This window comes from Myotis nattereri, assembly GCF_964212035.1.
Source record: "Myotis nattereri genome assembly, chromosome: 3".
NCBI classification, from domain to species: Eukaryota; Metazoa; Chordata; class Mammalia; order Chiroptera; family Vespertilionidae; genus Myotis; species Myotis nattereri.
Genome location: NC_138077.1, coordinates 59,886,374 through 59,908,906, shown reverse-complemented (window position 1 = coordinate 59,908,906; position 22,533 = coordinate 59,886,374). Strand labels below are relative to the sequence as shown.

At 40.4% G+C, this 22,533-nt stretch overlaps 1 protein-coding gene across 2 annotated transcripts; it reads right to left on the bottom strand.

The window, feature by feature from the left end:
* Nucleotides 1–95: 95 nt before the first annotated feature.
* On the bottom strand, nt 96–20,582 carry LRRC58 (leucine rich repeat containing 58). Of its 2 annotated transcripts, XM_081086540.1 has the most exons (5): nt 20,016–20,572; nt 9,590–9,718; nt 8,409–8,686; nt 3,599–3,833; nt 96–190 (listed from the first exon to the last, which is right to left on the bottom strand). In XM_081086540.1, exons 1-4 carry the CDS (start codon nt 20,513–20,515, stop codon nt 3,640–3,642), a joined length of 1,101 nt encoding a protein of 366 aa, XP_080942666.1. In that variant the 5' UTR covers nt 20,516–20,572; the 3' UTR covers nt 96–190; nt 3,599–3,639. The 2 variants fall into 2 exon arrangements, with proteins under 2 accessions (XP_080942666.1, XP_080942665.1); XM_081086539.1 differs by lacking the exon at nt 96–190 and having other exon boundaries at nt 2,474–3,833; nt 20,016–20,582.
* Nucleotides 20,583–22,533: the final 1,951 nt, after the last annotated feature.

The following is a 22,533-nucleotide window of genomic DNA, read 5'->3' as shown; positions in this document are numbered from 1 at the left end:
TATGTTTTGTGGGTGTGTTGTTTTTTCCCATAGTGCAAAGGTAAACATTAACCAAGACTGTACCACAAATTCCAGGTTAATGAGGTATTACTTACTCCCTTTGGAAAGAGCAAGGTTGGCTACAGGAAAATCTTATTACTTGCTGGCCCTTCATTATGGAGGAATGTGGGCAATATCCCAATAGCAGAAACTAAAGAAATCAACGAGAAAGGCTTTCAGATGGTAGTCCAGCAACTTAATTTTAAAACAATTCACTATTACTTTAAAGAACTTTCTTTGCTCAGGGATATCCCTGGTAACTTCTATTTCCCTGCCCTTTGTTGCTTTAAAAGATTTCTTTCATTTCACACTCCAACAATGAGCCTTTTCCCTCTTTCTTGTTTAAAACTGATATTCACAATGTTTGTGTGGAATTGGTCTGCAGTGTTATACTGCACTAGTGTGAACTGTCTTTAACTTTTATTTACATCAATACAAAAATTTCTCAAATTTGAGTTACAATTTACAATGCAAGTCTTTTCTTTCAAATTTCATAGCCCAAAGTTCCAGGTATCAAGAATTTTATTAAGAGACTCCTCTGGCACACATTTAGAAGTAAAATATGAACGGTAACCCCCCAGACCTATATTCCCTACTCAAATACAGGTAATACTGACAACCCTGACTAGCTTGTCCTTAGGTCAGCCATTCTCTGGCACCATGAAAGCAAAACTTTCCTAGTTCCTAAAATCCTAAGACTATTTCACCTCTCAGTTTCATGATACTGAGAACTGTATTCTAAGGATAAAGATTACTAAGAATGTTCAATGTATCCATTTCAATTTTAAATATTAGCACTGAAGAATTTCATTCCAAACACTTTAATGCTTTGGCTAAGTAGTTTTATCCACATAAGTTTTGGTCACTAAAATTGTCCAAGTAGAGCTAAACATACTTATTTCACTATGAAAATTAGTGCATATTCTATACATCTCAAAAGATAGTAAGATTATTAACTATAGTTTAAACACAAATATGTGACTTAACAACTAAAGAGATATAGACTATCATTTTAAATACAGAGTGAGCTAGATGATTCGGGAGCTGATTATCTGGTTTCTAGAATATCAAGTCCCTTATATCTCACCTTCTGGTTTAATTTCTAGTCACCGAGAAAGGGAAGGTAGGGGTAAAAAAACAGGGGGGAAATCTTAGGAATTAGCAGCTCTTATAAAAGGTTAAAAGGTAAAAAGCTCTTGTAAAAGATTTTTTAAAAAGATAAAACAACTATAATGTAGATTTCAGTAAAAGTCACGAAAGACAGCTGGACACTGATCTTAGGTTTTCAAATGCACATATAGAGAACCATAGCAAACATTTTGATAGTTTGCTATATACATCTACATTATATAGCAAAAGCTAGAAACTGTTTCTGGTTAGACCTATTTACGCATCTGTAAAAGCTCAATCAGTGCATCTTATTTCTGGGAAGCTGGAAAGAGGTATGTAAGGTTGAACACCATATTTACATACCTATCCATTTTTTTTTTTTATTTTTTTACAAAGATTAACTCTTAAAAGATTACCCAAGCTGTTACTTAGGTGAAGCTTGTAATAAATTTGAAAGTAAATTGAGGCATTTAAGCCAGAAAAATTTGGTCCTATTCATTTGAGTATTTTACTATGAATACATTATTTATTTTCTATGAAAATATTTTATATATCTAAACTAAGTCACTTACAAAACATTTTGAGTTTACCACTTAGGTACTACCTAAGTCATCTTTACTATTCATACATTTGTAGTATATAACTTGCTGTGGTTCAAATGGAGAAGTAAATAAGACTTGTTATTACTTCCATTGTAAGACCCATGTATACTTTGCTAGGCAGTAGAAATATACTAGATTACGTCTATTTCTATACTAGACATAGAAAGTTTCTGAATCAAAAGGAAAAAAGAATCTTACTACATTATAACAAGGGGAAGGGATTTACTTTATAGCAGCGTTTCACAACTGCAGTCATGAAACTTTCATGTTGTTTCATGAATTAACATATAATAAACAGACAAACCCTAAACTACCCTACAGTATATTTTCTTCTAAAGTAAAAAAATACTACATATGACAAAAACCTAATACATATACATATCATTACTGTAAAACAATCTGCTTTAAGAAATGATGTGCCCATTCATGAATGCCAGCAAGTCAGAAAGGAGGCCACCTCCTGCTTGCAATGCATTTCTGATCTGCATATTACTGTATAGGTAACATTTACCAAACATCATGCTATTATAGATTAATGATCTAAGATTGCTAGTATGTGTTGTGTATCTTATTTTATAATACCAACTTGTTACTAAACTGTTACTCAATTTTTATTGCATATTAAGCTGATTAATAAAAAGTTGGTCATTTCCAATTGCAAGTAATCTGTAAAAGCATTTTTCTTCTATACTTTAAGGATTATCTAATATTTTTTTATCAATATAAAAAATATTTTAAAAATATTCCATGGTTAAACTGATTTTGAAAATTGTTCTACTGTGTACAAACACGACAGTGCCCAAATTTTATTTGGTTTGTTGTGATGTTTTTCTAGTGTTTTTTTTTTAAATCTAAAGAAAGTTATAGTTCAGTACACATAGGCAATAAAGTCATAACTGACTGTTAAAATTTTTAAGTCATTTTCCCACTTTGTGCAAGATACAAAGAAGCTTACATAAATCTCTATTCTGTCCAAAGAAATCTGACAAATTTTTTCTCAATCAAAAACTATTATTCTCTTATGATGAACAGAGTGGTCAAGAGTGAGGCCTCTCATTAAGTGTAAAAGTGATTTGCGAGGGGTTTACTTCATGTTTAAGCAAAAAATGAAGGTACGGTAATAATGAGCTCAGGTGTCAGATATACAGTTGTTCACCTAGTTCTGTTAAAGCATATTTCAGCGTTCTGCATAGTATGGCAGGCTATAGGCTACTCTGGCATCATCTCTCGCATAAACTTCCAAATCCTAGCTAGGATTTAAGGCACTATAACAGTCATTGCTAGATTACATAAGGGTAATAGCAATCATATAAAATAAAGGAGCAGAACTGAAGAGTTTCAAAATCCCACATAAGGTTATATCCCTTACTTTACCAGATAGTGGGGTCAGAAAGGTTTAGGGCCCATGTAACCATCTGTGAGCTTATCTGAATAGCTCTGTAATTTAGACATATGAGCAATATATGAAGAGGGTTAATTCTATTATGGTATAGTGTTCAACCTAAACCCAAGGACAACTCTGGTAATAATACAGCTCTGATCATTTATTTCTTTATCTTAATTGTTACCACTCAAGGTTTATTACAGCATTGCTCTTCAGAATGTTCTAGTCTGCTGTGGGAGTTATGCAAAACTTGAGCGAAAACTGCAAACAAACAGCCAAATTTAAAACGGCCATTCAGAGTGAATTCCATTTAAAAAATCCAAACATGGAAATGGACTCATTCCTGCTGAATGGGTAGATACACAAAATCTTTTATTTATATCACCTCTGACTCTTTCATGGACATTCAAGATGAAGATAATGTTTCTAGTGAACCTCACAGTCTACTTTCTTTTCTAACAACCTTTTCTCAGTCTTTTAGTGTTTCACTCCACTCTGCACTCTTCAACCAAGAAGAACTTTCTGCATTCTGTGTGCGGCAACACTAGCTTCGTCCTCCGAGTCAGATTCGCTCTGGGATGTGGAACTGCAAGGCGAAGAGCACTCTGGTGAACACAAGTAGTGCATCAGGGGGAGGCGGTACTTTCCACAGAAGTCCACAAATTTTATTTGTCTGACACAGCAGTCAAAGTACACTCCTGGAGAGAAGGAGGAATAAGTACAAAGTAATCATTACAAAGCACAGAATCAGTTTCTTTTGCAACCATTTCTCCAGCATTCTGAAGAAATGTCATGTACAGACTTCTCTGTTGTGAATCTTAAGCAGAACTAGATGTTTCTATAGCTGTTCATAGCTATTTATAATGATTTGGCTGCAAAGGGGCGGCCAGATTTACCTAAAAGGGAGATGGTATTAAAAGGACACTGTTTATTTAGCTTGTTTTCCCTGGGTGATTTGATAGACAGTGCCTGAGAGTACTACCCTACTGTCAAGAAACTTAAAAAGACCACAAAACTTCAAAATTTACAGAAAGGAGACAACTTTTGGTATCCTTGTTCTTTATGTTTTGAGAAGCAAAATAAAAAGAAAAAAAATGATATCTTACATTTCCACAGATTTTAACTCTACACACTTCAAAGCTATTTCATGAATGGTCTCATAGGGTTTTCACACAATTATATATTGTTAGGTAGACTGAAACTAGTACCTTTTAATCCTCACCTAAGAATATTTTTCCATTGATTTTTAGAGTGGAAGAGAGAGGGAAAAACAGAGAGTAACACCAAAATTGGTTGCCTCCTGCACGTGCTCTGACCAGGGTCCAGACTGGGGAGGAACCTGCAACTGAGGTACATGCCCTTGACCAGAATCGAACCCGGGAACCTTCGATCCGCAGGCCAACACTCTCCACTGAGCCAAACTGGCTAGGGTTATTCAGCTCTTTTGATTCCTAATTTTGATTCCACAGTGCTCCTGAACTGTGGCTCTTCAGCTAAGTAAAAATACATTTAGAGCTGAGAGAAAAGCAGAGGTTGCTGTATATCAGGGTTCTAGCTGCTCCTTCAAGATACCGCACATGTCTAACCTAGGCTGTCACAATGATTGCAGTATAACTGGAACATCTAGAACTCTGGGTCAAATTGCCTCTCTAGAGAGGAATCTCAACCTCTATATCTTACCTAAATTTCCTCTGGCACCAACAATTCTGTGTGTGTCACAAAAGAACCAAAATAACAAGATGTGGTCCAAGGAAGAAATAACAATTTCTATTTATTTTTCCCTAACACTACCCCATTAACTTCCTAATTTTTTTGATCCTACAGTAACTATAACTCATCCTATAAAAGGCTAATATGCAAATTGATCGAATGGCAGAATGATCGATCGCTATGACATGCACCAACCACCAGGGGGCAGACACCCAACGCAGGAGCTGCCCCCTGGTGGTCAGTGCACTCCCAGAGGGGGAGTGCTGCTCAGCCAGAAGCCAGGCTCATGGCTGGCAAGCACACCGGTGGTGGCAGGAGCCTCTCCTGCCTCCACAGCAGTGCTAAGGATCCCGAGGAGTCCCGGACTGTGAGAGCATGCAGGCTGGGCTGAGGGACCCCCCCCCCCCCGCCGTCCCAGTACACAACTGTTGTGCACCAAGCCTCTAATCCTATCTAATAAAAGACAAAAAGGGTAATTAACCGTACCCCCGCTACGCGCTTCCCATCGACTAATCAGGGCAATATGCAAATTAACTGCCAACAAAGATGGTGGTTAATTTGCATACGTAGGCGCCAAGCCACGGACTGAGGTGTTAGGCCTGGACGGGGCGGAGCCAGCCAGCGATCCTTGATGGCGGCAGCGTGGAGCTGGGGGTGCCCTGCCCAGGCCTAACGCTTTGGCCAGAGGCGTTAGGCCTGGGCAGGGGCAGTGCCAGCGATCACGGGTAGCAGGGGCAGAGCCGGCCATGGTGGGAGCTGGGGGTCCCCTGCCCAGGGCTAATGACTTGGCCAGGGGCGTTAGGCCTGGGCAAGGGCCAAGCTGGCAATTGGTGTGAACTACAGAGGAAACACCTTTTCTGACTGCTGATTGGCTTAGCTCCCTGTATGCCACTGGTAATATTCTTAGTAACTTGGGTAATAAGAGTCCAAATAGGTGATGTAGGGTTTTTTACCACACTCCTGGAGAAAAAAAGGAAGGTCTGCTGCTAGAGGGTTAAGAAATGTCATATCCTGTCCTAACTGGTTTTGCTCAGTGGATAATGCCTCGGCCTGCCCACTGCAGAGTCTGGGTTCAATTCTGACCACGGGCATGTACCTAGGTTGCAGGCTACTCCCTGGCCCGGGCCCAGGTCAGGGCTCATGCAGGAGGCAACCAATCAAAGTGTTCCTCTCACTTTGATGTTTCTCTCTGTCTTTCCCTTTCTCTTCCACATTCTCTAAAAATCAATGGAAACATATCCTCAGGTGAGGATAAAAAATATAATAAAGAAATGTCATATCCTATGAAAGACACATCTTGAAAATGCCTAAAGAAAGTTGTCATTTTTTCATGGTGAAGGGACTGGAGTCTGTGTTGATGAAAACACCTTGGTGGCTGCGGTGACTGGCAGTGGCTGCAACAGTGCGGTGATGGGGCTGGTGCCTTCCCCTGATCAGCCCGGTCGCCTCCCACAAAGGGAGGCCAGACTGTGGCTTAGGCCCGCTCCCCAAGGGGAGCAGGGAGTAGGACATCCCCTGAGGGCTCCCAGTATGTGATAGGGGGCAAGCTAGGCTGAGGGACCCCTCCCCTCCAGTGCACAAATTTTTGTGCACCGGGCCTCTAGCAGTTTAATAAAGGAAATTCAAGGTATATTACTTTGAACAATTTAGGAAAGTAGAAAAATGCAATAAACTGGTCAATCAGTATTTATATACCCTCAAAATATGTTAGCTTCCTAAGGAAGAAACAAAATAAAGCATTATAGAGTTACCATGAGTTAAAATAGTACAATATTATCTTGTCATTCATAAGATCTCAGACTACACAGAGAAAATGTCTCACAAAATATACAATTACTTTTGCTTAGAGTTTAATAACCAATGAGTCTGGGAGGGGAAAATGTCAGTGGTTCATTTTATATATTATCTTAAATTTTAAACTAATCATTTAAAATGCATTTTTGTTCCTAAGATAAGTAGCAAATCAGTATATTGAAAAAGTAATTCAGAAACAAATAAGAGAAAAAGTGAATTCTTATAGAGGTCCATTTCCAGAAAAGGATAGATTTAAAGAGATTAGACAGAGACTACTGAGTCTGAAGGCCTGGTGTGAATGTTGTCCCTTGTCATTGTTAAAGCCAACTTAGGAAAGAGAACCAGAGAAAAGTATAAGCAATTATAATCTGGCACAGCACAGCAATCTATACTTCTAAGAGTGAGTGGCTAGAAAGGCTCGAATATTGTTCTTTTTGAACCAATAATGTCTTTTTTCTCTTGATATTCTTTGAGGAACTTAAATGATTTTCTCCTTTTTAATAAACCTTTTAATGGTTTCAAGACATGATGGAACTTCCCAGAAAAATCTCTGGTCATAATTATATATCATTTCCTCAGCACCTACATTTATCCAACAACAGCAAAAACCTTTCTGCACCCCCATCAAATTGAATTTTTTAAGTAGCAGTCTTCTATGAGGGAGCCAAAATAAAATGACCTATCATCAGTCACCAACTCTCACTCACACTCCCTGGCATTCCATGCCATTCATAACCTACTCTCAATGAATCTTTTATAAACTCTTTTCTCTCATTACTCCCCTAATTGTACAACTGAGCCAATTACTCATTCAACATTCTGCTCCATACTGCTGTTTTATCTCTAATTTTATTCTTTCCTTCTGAAAAGTTTATCCTCAATCTTACCCTAACAAAATCCAACTCATATGTCAAGAATCATCTCATCTTTTCCAGATGTAGTTAAATGTACTCTCTCCCTCTTTTGATTTCCAATACTACACTGAATTCCTACTTCACTCTGCCTTACATTATAGCATTTGTTTCATTCTCTCCATATACTCTAAACCGAAGAAATTTTGAGCCATGGATTTAAAAGTATATAAAATTCCAAGGTACATTCTGAAATTGACACACATTCTGCCCATTCTCATATATCTTGAATCATACTCTGTAAAGGTACCGGATACTCAGACTGGTGATTCTAAGTAGCTAAACATTTTAGAGATTCTTTCTAGGCAATTAGGATTGTTATGCTTCTTTTTTTTTAAAAAAAAAAAAATATATTTTTAGTGATTTCAGAGAGGAAGGGAGAGGGAGAGCAAGATAGAAACATCAATGATGAGAGAGAATCACTGATCGGCTCCCTCCTGCACACCCCCTACTGAGCATCAAGCCCGCAACCCAGGCATGTGCCCTTGACTGGAATGGAACCTGGGACCCATAAGTCCGCAGGCCGATGCTCTATCCACTGAACCAAACAGACTAGGGCTGTTATGCTCCTATTATGTTTCCTCTCATTTTACAAATCTTATGACAGTTCCATAACAGGATAAGACTTTCTGAGTGTTCTCCTTGTGTATGAATCATAAAGGACTATGAAAAGAATAGAAAGAAAAGAAAAAGAATCAAATCCAGAGAGGGTCTTAGTTTCTGGTAAAAGGGTGAAAGGATGAGAGAAACAGAAACTAATTGCCTTTCTCTGAAAGAAGACAGCTAATGAAAACACTGAGATCATCAATTTTGAAAATAGCTAACTGAATGGAAAACAAGGACACTAAATTAGCTTACCTCCACACTTTGGGTTTGGGCAATTGCTGGCTAAACTCAAGTATCTAAGAAGATTCCCAGGAAGATCACAGGGAGTGTAGGAAATATTTCGAATTTTAATAGTCCGAGCAGCTAATTCCAGGAGAGTCGGAGGATCATAGGTTAAATCTCTAACAAAACGAACAACCAACGGATTTCCTCGCAAACTCAATTCTTCCAAATGAATAAGGTTGAGGATCTCTCGAGGCAGGTATGTCAGCAAGTTATTGTGAAGACTGAGGGATCGAAGTGAATGCAACCTGTAATGAGTGCAGTACAAAAATCAATGACAGTAAGCAAGATAACTACCAAGAAAGTTAAGTTCTTCACTTAACTTGATTTCCCCATAATGTGCAATTAAGATTAGGTCAATGGAAATAAAATTTAAAAGTGCTAAAACTAGATCAGAGTACAGATTTGTAAATGTCATGATGGGCTTTTGCCCATGGAATCTCAGACAGTACAGAATACTTAAGAGAATATTCTGATGTACTAGATGAAATATAATGCTAGATTTAAACATTTTGGGGGGATGTTTTATCAGATAACCAAAAAAGGGAAAGATTCTAAATGCAGCAGGAATCAAGACCCTTCACATTATCTCGTTAGGATAGGAATGCTTCATATAAAATTAACAAACTCCCATAAAAACCTGGGAAATCTCTGTCAATGAATACCCTATTTTTTATTACAATATACAAATATTGTTAGAAATAAACCACAGCCTTTAAAAGTAACATTAAAAATAAGCAACCCCATTCACAGCAAACATAACGGTAATTCTCATGTAACATCTAGTTCTTTCTACCTATAAAGCACATGGGTGAATGCCAAAACAGCAATTCCTAAGCATGTATCTCCATCTATAATATTAAAAGCCTAATCTACAATAATAAAAGCCTAACATGCAAATTAGATTGGACGGTGGAACGACCTTCCAGAAGTCATTCCAGACAAAGCCGTGGCGGCAGTTAGGGGCGATGAGGCAGGCAGGCGAGCGGTTTGGGGCAATCAAGCAGGCAGGCAGGCAGGCAAGTGGTTAGGAGTCAGCGGTCCCAGATTGCAAGAGGGTGCAGGCATCCTCCCCCGTCCACCACCACCCCATGCACAAATTTTGTGTACGGGGCCTCTAGTGTATACATAAGCTGCTTGAAACTACTCACTGTGAAAGCTGAGGAGGTACACTTTGAATTCTGTTGTCACATAATACCAAGTAATTTAAAGAAGGCAGATTTGCTAATTCTGGCGGGATTTCTTTGATGAAGTTTCCTCCAAGATATAAACACTCTAAACTGCAAAGATAAACAAAAATAAAAAATAAATAAACCAAAGCTAGATAAGATACTCCATTTCCTTTATTACAATGAACATATTTCATTTATTCATTCAGCATGTTTTACTTAGGATCTGCTATATGCCATACAGTCTCTAGAGAAGTAATGCAATCTTCAGGGAGCTTATATTATAGGCAAGCAGACAAGACACACCAATATTAGGCAATATTATCAATACTACCTGTAGGGAGCAACTCTAGGGTCAAACCTCAGGCTGACCTGTGGCAGGGCCACAAACAAGTCCCAGCCTGGAGGGCAGAACTCTCCTAGCATAATTAAGCCTGACCTTGTAGCCCTCCCTAATTCCTTCCTAAGTAGCTAATGGGCTGTGGGAGGTGCAGCAAGTGTTACATTTGTATACATGTAAATCTACCCTTATTTTAATCAGACTATAAAATAAAGCATCAGCTCAAAGGCTGGGTCTTCGTGTCCTCATCCAGGCACGGGAGATCCACCAAGCCCCAGCTGTATTCTCGTCTGTCTTTTTTTCAATCCTTCACCACCCCTCTTCAGGTTCACCCTTGGCCGTGCTGGTGCAGCACAATTACCTAGTGGTTTTATTTTTGTTTGTATTTATTTTACTGAATCCCAGCTCTACCACTTACCAGTGCAAGAATTTGGACCAGTTATTTAATGTTATGCTACAGTTTCTTCTTTAAAGTGGAATAATGTTATTATATATCATGTTAAGTACCTAGCCAACAAATATGAACCAGATACCTACCATGCACCATTCTAGGGAATTTAGTGAAAATAAAACCAATTACTTGACCTTAAGTAGCTTACATTCTAGTGAGACAGACAATAAATCAATGAATTGTATATATTTTGTCAGACAATACTATAAAGAAAAAGGGCCGAAACCAGTTTGGCTCAGTGGATAGAGCGTCGGCCTGCGGACTGAAGGGTCCCGGGTTCGATTCCGGTCAAGGGCATGTACCTGGGTTGCGGGCACATCCCCAGTGGGGAGTGTGCGGGAGGCAGCTGGTCGATGTTTCTCTCTCATCGATGTTTCTAACTCTCTATCTCTCTCCTTTCCTCTCTGTAAAAAACTCAATAAAATATATTTTTAAAAAAACCAAAAAAAAAAACCAAACGTTTAAAAAAAGAAAAAAAAAGAAAAAGGGAAGTAACCAGATGTTGATGAGAGTGATATTCTAGATGGGGGGCGGGGGAGATCATAAAGGGTTTCCTGTAGGAGATGACATTTGAACAAAGATTTGAATGAAGTGACTGAGTACAAATCCCTGAGGTAGAAAAATGCTTGCGTTATCAAAGAGCAACACAGCCAGTGTGGGTAGATCAGGGAGCCAAAGGCCGGACAGTGATAGTCACATAGGTCAGACAGGTAGTCTAGGAAGGGCAGACCAGGTCCTTCAGACCTCAGGAAGGACTTTGAATTGTATGAAGTTGTGCTCTTTACAAGAGTTACATTTACAATAGAAATACCTCAATACATTAAAAGTGAAGGGATAAAAAAGCACATCTCTACCATTTCACATCTGGACTACTACAATAGCCTCCAGTCTTGAGCTTCCATTCTTCCCATCACACTCCCTTCTCACTTCAGCAGCTATTTTCCACACAACAGCCACGTTATCCTTCTAGAGCAGCCATTTCCAATTGGTCTGCTACAAGAATTTTAAAAACATGCAATACCTGACTATTTAGTCAGGGGCACTGACCTTTCTTCCCTTAGACCAGTGGTGCTCAACCTGTGGGTCGCGACCCTTTTGGCAGTCGAACGACCCTTTCACAGGGGTCTCCTAAGACCATCCTGCATATCAGATATTTACATTACGATTCATAACAGTAGCAACATTACAGTTATGAAGTAGCAGCGAAAATAATTTTATGGTTGGGTCACAACATGAGGAACCGTATTTAAAGGGCCAGAAGATTGAGAACCACTGCCTTAGACTGTCAAATAAAAAAAAAAATGACAACAGCCAACACAACAGTTGCCATCCCGTGTGAATTATACTTTTTTAAGTCAGACTGGCAAGAAATATATTTTTTGGTGTGCTACAAAATTTTAGTAATTAGTTTATGTATGCCATGAGATATAAAAGGTTGAAACTCACTGTTTTAGAGTATAATTCAAGTATATCCTTTAGAAATTCTTTCAGCAAGAGCCCACCTTAGTTTTTATCTTTAAGTCCTTCGTCTCTGACATTTTTATCCCCCCCCCTCTCCGCCACTCCTTGTTAAGTAATGAATAGGTTGGCTGGGCATTAATTTCTAGGTTGACAGTTACTTTTATGAGCCTAGGACAGTGGTCAGCAAACTCATTAGTCAACAGAGCCAAATATCAACAGTACAACGACTGAAATTTCTTTTGAGAGCCAAATGGTTTAAACTTAAACTATGTAGGTAGGTACATTGTTATTAACTTAATAAGGCTAAAAACGTCCTCAATCTGATTGAGGTACGTTCGCTGAGGTCGACCCCTTCCAACTCTCCCATCCACACTTGTCTTGTATACTTGTTTCGTCTATTTCCTTTCCGAAAACTGACTTCTGCGCATGGGCCATGAAATTTCAATCGCACTGTACGTGTGCACCCGCATGTGGTATTTTGTGGAAGAACCACACTCAAGCGGCCAAAGAGCGGCATGTGGCTCTTGAGCCGGGGTTTGCCGACCACTGGCCTAGGAAGTTACTGCTCCATGATCTTATTTTAGCCAGTATTAGCATATTGCTCCTTTGTAGGTAATCTGGTGTTCTTTTTTTATTAGGAGCTTTTAGAATCTTTTTTCTTTATTTAACCTGATTGTTTGAAGTTTTATCATGATCAGTTTGAAGTACTCTTTTTAATTGTGGGAAATTCTAAACCATTATTATTTCAAACACTCCTTTCCTACATGCTCTCTATTCTCTTTCTAGAATTTCTAATAGCTATCAGTGGAACTTCAGAATCAATTATCCATGTTTTTTAATATTTATTTTATTCTACAAGCTATCTTTCAGCCTATTAAGTTCATAATTACGTTTTTTCATTCCTAGGAATTCTAACTAGGGTTTTCATAACTGTCAATTTTTAAATTTCTTATTCTTGTTTCATTAATGAAGTTCCCTCCTTTACCTCTCTGACATTCGAAATCATGCTTATTGTAAAGAGTTTTGTAGGTAGCCTTATTACATGTATTTTCTAGGTTTAATTTCTTCCATTTGTTGAATTTCCTATCTTTACTTCATTATCTCACATTCTTTATGTGTGGTGATTCAAAGTTTTGTCATTTTAAAAACATACTAATGATACTCTTTTTCTATTTCTGACTGCGTAAATCTCTTAGATTTATAATGCTTAAAAACAAACAAGTTTAATTCCAATACGTTATTTTTTTGTCTTTCAAATATTGTATCAAAAATCAACTGTCTGTATACAAGACTAAATTCACCTATATGTAAATGTTTAATTTAAGCACTGGTCTAAAAACTTCCTAGGCAAGATTTTTTGGGCTTAACAAAAATGGTCTAAATTAATGTTCAGTTATTCAGAAATAGCTGTTTTTCAATGATTAGAATGAAGAGAACAGAATAGAATTAGAATCAGAATAGAAAGGACACATATGTAATAACTTAATCAATAATAAAAAAAAGAATCAGAATAGAATATTTGGAGCCCCCCAAACAGAAACTACTCTGGAAAAATAATTATTTTAATGAGAAGACTATCTGGAAAAAAATATTAGCTAACTTGGAAGTCGTTTTATAAAGGATTAAACACTTAAATAACAACTTGCATTATAGTCTACTGAAGGAGAAAAGAAAATGAATAAAGGGGAAAGTGAATGAGAGCAAATTTAAATATTGTCTTTTCTATTTAAGTAACTAACCTAGATAAATTAGTGTCTGGTGGTCAGCTACTACTCAATGACTTTTTCTCTCAATATTTTGGAGTGGGTTGGGAGGCATACAGACAAAGGATGCCAAACCTTAGTAGTTACTGTGACTTGGCAGAGAAGAATCTGATGTTCTAAAATATAACCAAGCCAATGATTTCAAGATTATATAATTCTCTTTTGCAACTGATGGGTGTCATTAATCAGATTACACAACCAGCACATTAAATGTACACTTTGAGGCTTATTTCTCATTTTGAAACTCAAATAATTCCCAAAGTTCTAGGAACATGAAGCCTATAAAGTATTTCTAAAATTAAATTTCCAAAACACACTCTATTGTTTCCAAACCTACTTTTCTGTAAAAACGAAGGAAAACTATTATTGAATTTAAAACAAAACTGTAGTATTTAAAAGTTCTTATGTTCGTCAGCACTGCACCTCTGCTGATCAGGCCTGGAACAATTCTATTCTTTCAAGTGCTGGACAGATACAGAAAACAGGAAAATCATTCACAAAATTTACAGAATTCTTCCTTTCCTTTCTGTTTACCATTAACAGACCATCCTTAGATTTGTTTCTTGAATAGTATCTCAGTTCTCCAATCCTTAGCAATACTGAAGTAGGTGGCTTTTCTCTAGCAAAGGCCAATGACCCACTGAAAAAAAATACAGTAGGGTCCCTTAGTGCCAATCAACTTTAATCACAGATATAACTAGAAAATGTTTTTCTTCTCCATCCAAATAAAAACAACATTACTAGTAAATATAACAAAAGTATACATTAGTCCTATAATTATTGTTAAAGGGAGATGAAATTACAGTGAGACATGTTTGTAGACAAAAAGGCAGAAAACAAACAGAGAAAGAACCATATATGTATGGACAAAAAAGTAATTTTCTTGAGATACCATCCTCATATTGAATTATTTTCAAACACTATCACTGACTACAGGCTTTTAGAGTATATTATATGTTCAAAAGTAGAAGCACAAGTGGAAGAATCATCCCTTGGTACTTGCCCCAAACTAAGGCAATAAAAGAAAGAAATCAGAAGGAAGAAGTTGAGAACCAGAGAAAAACTCAGTATGTGATTCTAAATGGGAGAAAAACATTTTTATTTAAACTTTATCACTTCCTATTTATTATCTGGTCCAGTCACTTATTTTGTAAGATACCAATTTATTAGCTTCAAAACACTCTAGGGCAGCGGTCGCCAACCTTTTGGACTTCACCAACCATTAGTGGTCTGCGGACCATCGGTTTCCAACTGCTGCTCTAAGGCATTAATATTTACCTTTGTTTCTATCACAAGTCTCTTATCTTCAATTTCTAAAGCCACATCAGACATAATGTGGCATAAGAGAAGGGTCATGAATAGAAAAGGGAAGGCATTACTTGAGAAGAAAATACTGAGAGAAATGGTACCAACTGAAACTCACTTGTGCTCAAACCTACTCTCCAAATGTCTAGAATCCTGGATATCAAACAGTCCTGAAGCTTTTGCTTTTTAAAATAATTACTGGGCGTTAAGTTATTAAGCATCTGAGCTAATTGAGAGGAATAAGTTTAGAAGTCATATGAAACAGGCCAAAATACTAAATAACTTACTTTCAACATTATAAAAACAAAAATAAGTTTGTCTATATACTAGCCAAAGAGGTATTATACCTACTTGTTGGAGAATAACCTCATACTTTGATGATTAGAATCTACATCCACAACCTTATGGTTCATACTGAGCTTAATTTACTCCATGGGAATGAAGTTAATATAAGATTTTCAAAAAATAAAAATATATACATATATAAGATTTCCAGCATCTACTTATTTGTTACTAGTGGCCCGGTGTATGGTTTCATGCACATTGAAAGGAAATTAGAAGATTTGTGTAGTAATTACATTACTGCAAAAAATTACATGTTAAGATAGTATATATAATATTTACATATTCTATATATATAAAAGCCTAAGCAACTGTCCGACCGGTAGCTATGACACGCAATGACCACCAGGGGGCAGAGGATTAATGCAGGAGCTGCTGAGCTGTGGAAACTTGGCAGTTGTGGTTCTCGGATGATGCACCCAGAATGAGAGGATGGAGCCCGATTCTGGGGTGTGTCACCCCAGAACCACCCTCTTGCAATCCAGAACCCCTCAGAGGACGTTGGAGAGCCGGTCTCGGCCCGATCCCCGCAGGCCAGGCTGAGGGACCCCACCTGCCAGAGGGACCCCGCTTCACTCTGCAGACGACCTTCGAACCGTGGTGCCGCCCCAGGTGTGGCCAGCCAGGGAGGGACCACGGGAGGTTGGCTCCAGGGCATGTCCGGCCAGTCTCGCCCAGTCCCGCTCCGCCCCACCTTCTAATTAATTTCCTTTCAATATGCACCAACCTATGCACTGGGGCACTAGTAGTATTATAAAATTAATACATACATGCAATTGGCACCAGTGAGAGCTTTATATGTATCGGGCATGCGTGAGTCAACGTTTATTTTTAAATTTCCAGTGCATGTCATATGTACCGGCCAGTAGGTTGGTCAGATGTCCGGACAGATGTACAGTGGAACGTATGGTCTGTCACTTAGCCTTATATATATATAGATACTTCAAAACTGACCTTTCAGAAACCATTTCTACAAAAGAGTTTGCCACTAGGATAAAAGATTAACAAAGCACAGAAAACATACATGAAGACACCCTACAAATCTGAAGAGGTTAATTATACCAATTAAGCTAATTGTCCATATCTGTTACTCTTTCCTGAAATGAAGGCTGGGGATAAAGGAGACCTTCACATGGATTATATACTCTGCAATACTTTTTAAATTGCTGTTAAAGAGGATAGATATCTTCCTAACATCCAACAGATGAGAAATCAAAGAACTAGGTTCTAGCCCTACTCTGTCCCTGTGGAATATTCATGGGTTTGGAGTGAGAGATCACAGAGGTCAAATCCAATTCCACCACTCACTGGCTTTGTAATATTATGACTTAACATCTCAGAGCTTCTGTTTCCTCTTCTCATCTCACAGAGTCATTGTGAGAATTAAAAATCATATTTAAAACACTTATAACAGGGCCCACAGCATTGTAAGCAAGCAAATAAATGGGATTTTTACTTACCCTTTTCCTTGTGTGATGGAAATAATACTTGCTCTTGTTTTTTCTTAGTATTTTAAGAAAACTTAAATGAGGTTGAAATTATGTAACACAAATATTAGAAGGAACCAAGGTCTGTCAATTTGTATCTAAATTTCTCTTAAGCCCTTCTATTTCTTATTATCTCTCATGGTAATCTACTGTCATCTCTAATTCTACTAGAATAGCCCCCTTCCAACCAGCCCTCAAAATCTCATATCTCTCCACCCTCTCCCACTCCTTTCTTACACAGCAACAAGAGAGATGTGCTTAAAACTCTGTGTACTTAGAATAAAATAGAAACTTCAATATATGACATGGCCTGAGGTCTGGCTCACATGGATTTGCCACCTTCCCTCTTGGCCACTTTCTCACTATGCTCTAATACAATGTCCTCCTTTCAAAATTTTGATCTTCAGTCCTTCTTGCCTCTGGGCTTTCACCTGTGCTGCTCCTTCAACTTGGACTGATCCCTCCCACCCTCTCCGAGTTAATTCATACTCCTCCTTCAAAAATTCAGTTCAAATGTTACTCGCTGAAGAACCAAACTACGTCAGGCAGGCCCCTTTTATTTCATTTCAGGCACTCTGCATGTCTTCATAGAGCTTACAATTGTAATTAAATAATGAGGTTTGATGTCTCTTGTAGTGTTAGCTCCAGGAGGGCAGGATCATGTTCACCACAGTATCCCCAGCACCTGACACATGGTAGGTACTACATAAATATCCATGAGTAAATGAAGACATATCTTGTCCAAATGCCTCATTGTACAGATTAGGAGGCTGTAGTGAGGACACATTAAGTGACTTGCCTAAGGCTGGGACATCAAGAGACCTTATTCTCAGGCCAATGTTCTTTTCACTACAATTAGCTCTATGGTCCCTCCCATCTTTAACATTCTGTTACCTCAGAAAATTCAAATAAAAGCTGTGAAATATTTTCAGACGAAAGACACTTTTTTTCACTTTGGACAATCTACTGGTTCTTGCACTATTTTCTTACTCTCCTGCACAGCACATTTAAGGGACTTTTGCTACCTGTGTCTCTACTTCTTCCTTGCATTTAATTCAACAACATTAACTGAATAATAAGGCAGACCTGTATAGATCATAAATTAGTTGTGGTTCATGAAGCAGTTAAGAAAACAAAGATATCACCCTCGTGGTGGGTTCTGAAGGATGAATAGGAATTTACCAGGTACAGGCAACATTTTAGGCAAAAGGAAAAGGCCATGTAGAGAGTTACTGCATTCATTCTATGCATATTTACTGTACGCCCATCAATGCTGGTAAAACGCCTGGCTCACTGAATTCCACAAGTAGTACAGTAGTTCCCTTTTATTTGCAGTTTTGTTTCCCCAGTGTCAGTTACCCGTAGTCAAGTGTGGCCCAAAATTATTCAATGGAAAATTCCAGAAGTAAACAATTCATAAGTTTTAAATTATGCACTGTTCTTTCTAGTGCAGCCGTGGGCAAACTATGGCCCGCGGGCCGGATCCGGCCCATTTGAAATGAATAAAACTAAAAAAAAAAAAGACCGTACCCTTTTATGCAATGATGTTTACTTTGAATTTATATTAGTTCACACAAACACTCCATCCATGCTTTTGTTCCGGCCCTCCGGTCCAGTTTAAGAACCCACTGTGGCCCTCGAGTCAAAAAGTCTGCCCACCCCTGGTAGTGTGATGAAATCTAGTACCAACCTGTTCTGCCCCGCCTGGGTTCTGAATCATCCCTTTGTCCAGCATACACAGGCTGCATACACTACCCACTCGTTAGTCGCTTAGCCATCTCAGTTAATCAGGTCAACTGTCAAGTCACATTTACTTTACTTAGTAACAGCTCCAAAGAGCAAGAGTAGTGATGCTGGCAATCCTGGTATGTCAAAGGAAAGTTTTAAAGTACTTCCTGCAAGTAAAGAGGTGAAAGTTCTCTACTTAGAGGAAAGAAAAAAAAATCGTATGCTGAGTTTGCTAAAAAACTAAGGTAGGGATGATTCTTCTATCTGTGGAATTGTGAAGGAAACAGAAATCTGAGCTCGTTTTTCTGTCCCATCTCAAAACACGTAAGTTATGACCACCGTGCCTGTAAGTGCTTAATTAATAGGAAAAAGGCATTAAACCTGTGGGTGGAAGACGTGAGCAAAGACTACATTCATGTTTATTTCAAGTGTGTAGTTATAATTGTTCCTTTTATTATGTTGTTTACCTCTTACTGTGCCTAACTTACCAATGAAACTTTACCACAGGTGGGTGCCTATTGGAAAATACATGGTACAAACAGGGCCGGGTGCTAGCTGAGGTTTCCTGTGTCCACGGGGGACCTGAGAACACGGCCTCCCCGCCTCCAGCCCCTGCCGGGGGGGCTTCGGCGTCGCTGTTACTAGAGACCGGGGAGCGGTACATGTCCTAGAAAGCAAGGTTCGGATCAGAGTACATTTTATGTCTGGCTGAAAGGCACAAACTTTGATCTATAGCAGCGACTTTCAACCGATGTGCCGCCAGAATTTTAAAAACACGCAATACCTGACTATTTAGTCAGGGGCACTGACCTCTCTTCCCGGATTGTCGAACAAAGTAACAGCCAACACAACAATAACCGCCTGGTGTGAATGAATCAAAAACTGTTTTTTTCTTATCAGATCAGTAAAAAAAAAAACAACCCAAAAAACAAAAAAAAACAACACATTATTCGGTGTCCCGCAGAATTTTGGTCATCAGTTTATGCGTGCCATGAGATGAACAAGATTGAAAACCGCTCGTCTATAGGCGGGGAAAACCGCCAAGGACTGTTACAAAGCAAGAAAGTGACATTAGCATTTGTTGGAGTAGCTATCCGTCTGAATCGCGCCGAGAGAGACAGAAAAACGGCCTCGGAAATCTGCTTCGGGGAAATGCCACCCCCCAAACGCGGCCCCGCGCCGCCGCCAGATCCGCTGAGCTGGCGGCCGTGCTCACCGCCCACGAGGTGCAGCGGTTCTCAACCTTCCCAATGCCGGGGCCCTTTAACACTGTTCCTCACGTTGTGGCGACCCCCAATTCCATTGTGACAAATTGAACATGATTAAAGCATAGTGATTAATCACAAAAACAATATGTAATTATATATGTGTTTTCCGATGGTCTTAGGCGACCCCTGTGAAAGGGTCGTTCGACCCACAGGTTGAGAACCGCTGGAAAGGGAACGAGGCGGTTACGCGACAACTACACCGCGAGCAGACCAGGCCCCGCGCCCGGCGGCCCCTCCCCGTCGGTCGGCTGGGACGCGCTCACCTCCGCAAGTTCTCGATCTCGGCCGGGATGGTCTGCAGCTGGTTGCCCCCCAGGCTGAGCGTCTGCAGCGCACGCAGCTCCAGCACCGAGGCGGGCACCTCCTGGAAGCAGTTCCCGCTGAGGTTGAGCACCTGGAGGCTGCGCGCGAGCGGCGACCGCGCCAGCCCCTTGGGCAGCGCGCCGGGCCCGCCGAGCCGGTTGTTCTTGGCCAGCAGCGTGCGCAGGCCGCGCAGCGCCAGCAGCTCGGGCCCCAGCGCCGTCAGCGCGTTGCCGCTCACGTCCAGCAGCTGGAGGTGCTGGAAGCCGCTGCCCAGGGCCCGCGGCAGCGACGCCAGACGGTTGTGCGGCAGCAGCAGCCGCAGCAGCGCCTCCCGCGCGCCGCGCCGCTCCTCGCCCCGCGACTCCAGCTCGGACTCCAGCGTCTCGGGGGACACGCTGAGGCGGGACAAGTTCAATTCGGCCTCCCCGGCCGCGGTCACGGCCGCCCCGGCCTCCTCCATCCCGCCCGCCGCGGGGCGCGCGGCCCCGGAACCCGGAGAGCGCCGCGCGCGACCCCCAGGCCCGGAGCTGCGCGGCCCCGGAACCTGAAACGAGAGCTTCCTCGGAAGAGGCGGGACGGACCTTAATCCCGCGCGTCCCCGCCTAGTCACGCGACCTGGGGCGCCGGGTGCGCGCCGCTCTGCGGCCCGGCGGCGTCTCACGTGGCCCTGGCGTGCGGGGGGTGGAGGCCGAGGCCTGTGGGCTGCCACGTTGCTCTCTGGTGGGCAGGGCTTGGTGAGCCGCCCTTCACAAGGCCCCCAGAGCCAAGGTCCCCCCATGGGGGGAGGGGGGGGAGGCAGAAGAGCCCTGGTGGAGGGGCCACGCCCACTTGGTAAAGAGAAAGAGATTAAAGTCTTCGGTAACTTAGAATTTTGGAGTTATGCTAGGTTAAATAATAAACATTAAATATCTAGGTATTTTGAAATAACAGGATACTGAAATATTAATCCGAGTTCTCTTAATAGAGAATCTAGAGCAGTGGTTCTCAACCTTGGCTGCGCATTAGAATCACCTGGGAATCTTTTTAAAATCCTGATTTCTGGGCCTCATCCTCCGGAAATTCTGTTTCTTTGTTATGGGGTGGGGCCACAACATTAGTAACAAAGAAACAGAATTTCTGGGGGATGAGGCCCAGAAATCAGGATTTTAAAAGATTCCCAGGTGATTCAAATGCAGGGGTGGGCAAACTTTTTGACTCAAGAGCCACAATGGGTTCTTAAACTGGACCGGAGGGCCGGAACAAAAGCATGGATGGAGTGTTTGTGTGAACTAATATAAATTCAAAGTAAACATCATTACATAAAAGGGTACGGTCTTTTTTTTTTAGTTTTATTCATTTCAAACGGGCCGCGGATCACGGGCCGTAGCTTGCCCACGGCTGTTAATGTGCAGCCAAGGTTGAGAACCACTGATCTAGAGGATGGATTTGAATCTGTTGATGAATAAGTCTTGTATTTTGTTTGAAATATCTCTTTAAAATGTGAATGTATTGCTAATCTGAGGAATGTTAATTATTTACTTGTCACCTAAAAATTAATGTTTCTAAGAGTTAAGAATTCTAACTGGAAAGATATTACATGGCTTTGGTGTAATAGAAGGCATGAGGCATGGAGATGCCTTTTGAAGGAAAAGGAAAGTGGGTTCTAACAGCGGTTCGGAGCCCTCTGGTAAATCCCATTTTCCCTAAACCGAGGACACTTAGTAGTAAATGATTTGCATTTTTCCTCTCTAACCAGAAGGTAAACAGCTTATATCAACCTACTCAGAGAGACAAATAGCTTAGAGGAAATTGCCCAAAGTATTCTTGCTCCAGGGCACCAGAGTGGAGAGCAGGGATTACCTCAATGTTATTGTTATGGTATTAACTAGAGGCCCAGTGCATGAAATTTGTGCACTTGGGGAGGAGGTGCCCCTCAGCCCACCCTGTGCCCTCTTGCAGTCCAGGAGCCCTCCAGGGGATGTCCTACGGCTTAGGCCCAGTCAGACATCCTTAGCACCACCGTGGCTGCTCCAGCCGTGAGCCCTGCTTGTGGGAGTGCACTGACCACCAGGGGGCAGCTCCTGTGTTGAGGGTCTGCCCCTGGTGGTTGGTGCGTGTCATAGCAACCGGTCGTTCTGCTGTTTGGTCAATTTGCATATTAGCCTTTTATTATATAGGATTTTTGACTGTTAACTATCCTGTACCCACCTATGTAAAAGAAGCATGTATCTATCATTTTACTTTTTATCCAATCCCAGAGGTTCCCCCCCACACTTTGCTCTCTCCCACTTCCCTAATCTATCACCAATGGATTTCATGTAACTTATGTCTCCTCCTTTGATGGTAATAGTAATTTATAAAATAACGTGAAAACTGTCATTCTCTGGAACATTATCTCCATACCTTGAGATTCTGCTTCCCAGCTATTGTTGCCAGTTTGGCTCAAACAAATTCACAAAAATTCTTTACAGGTTTCAATGTGTCTTACATTAACAAAGT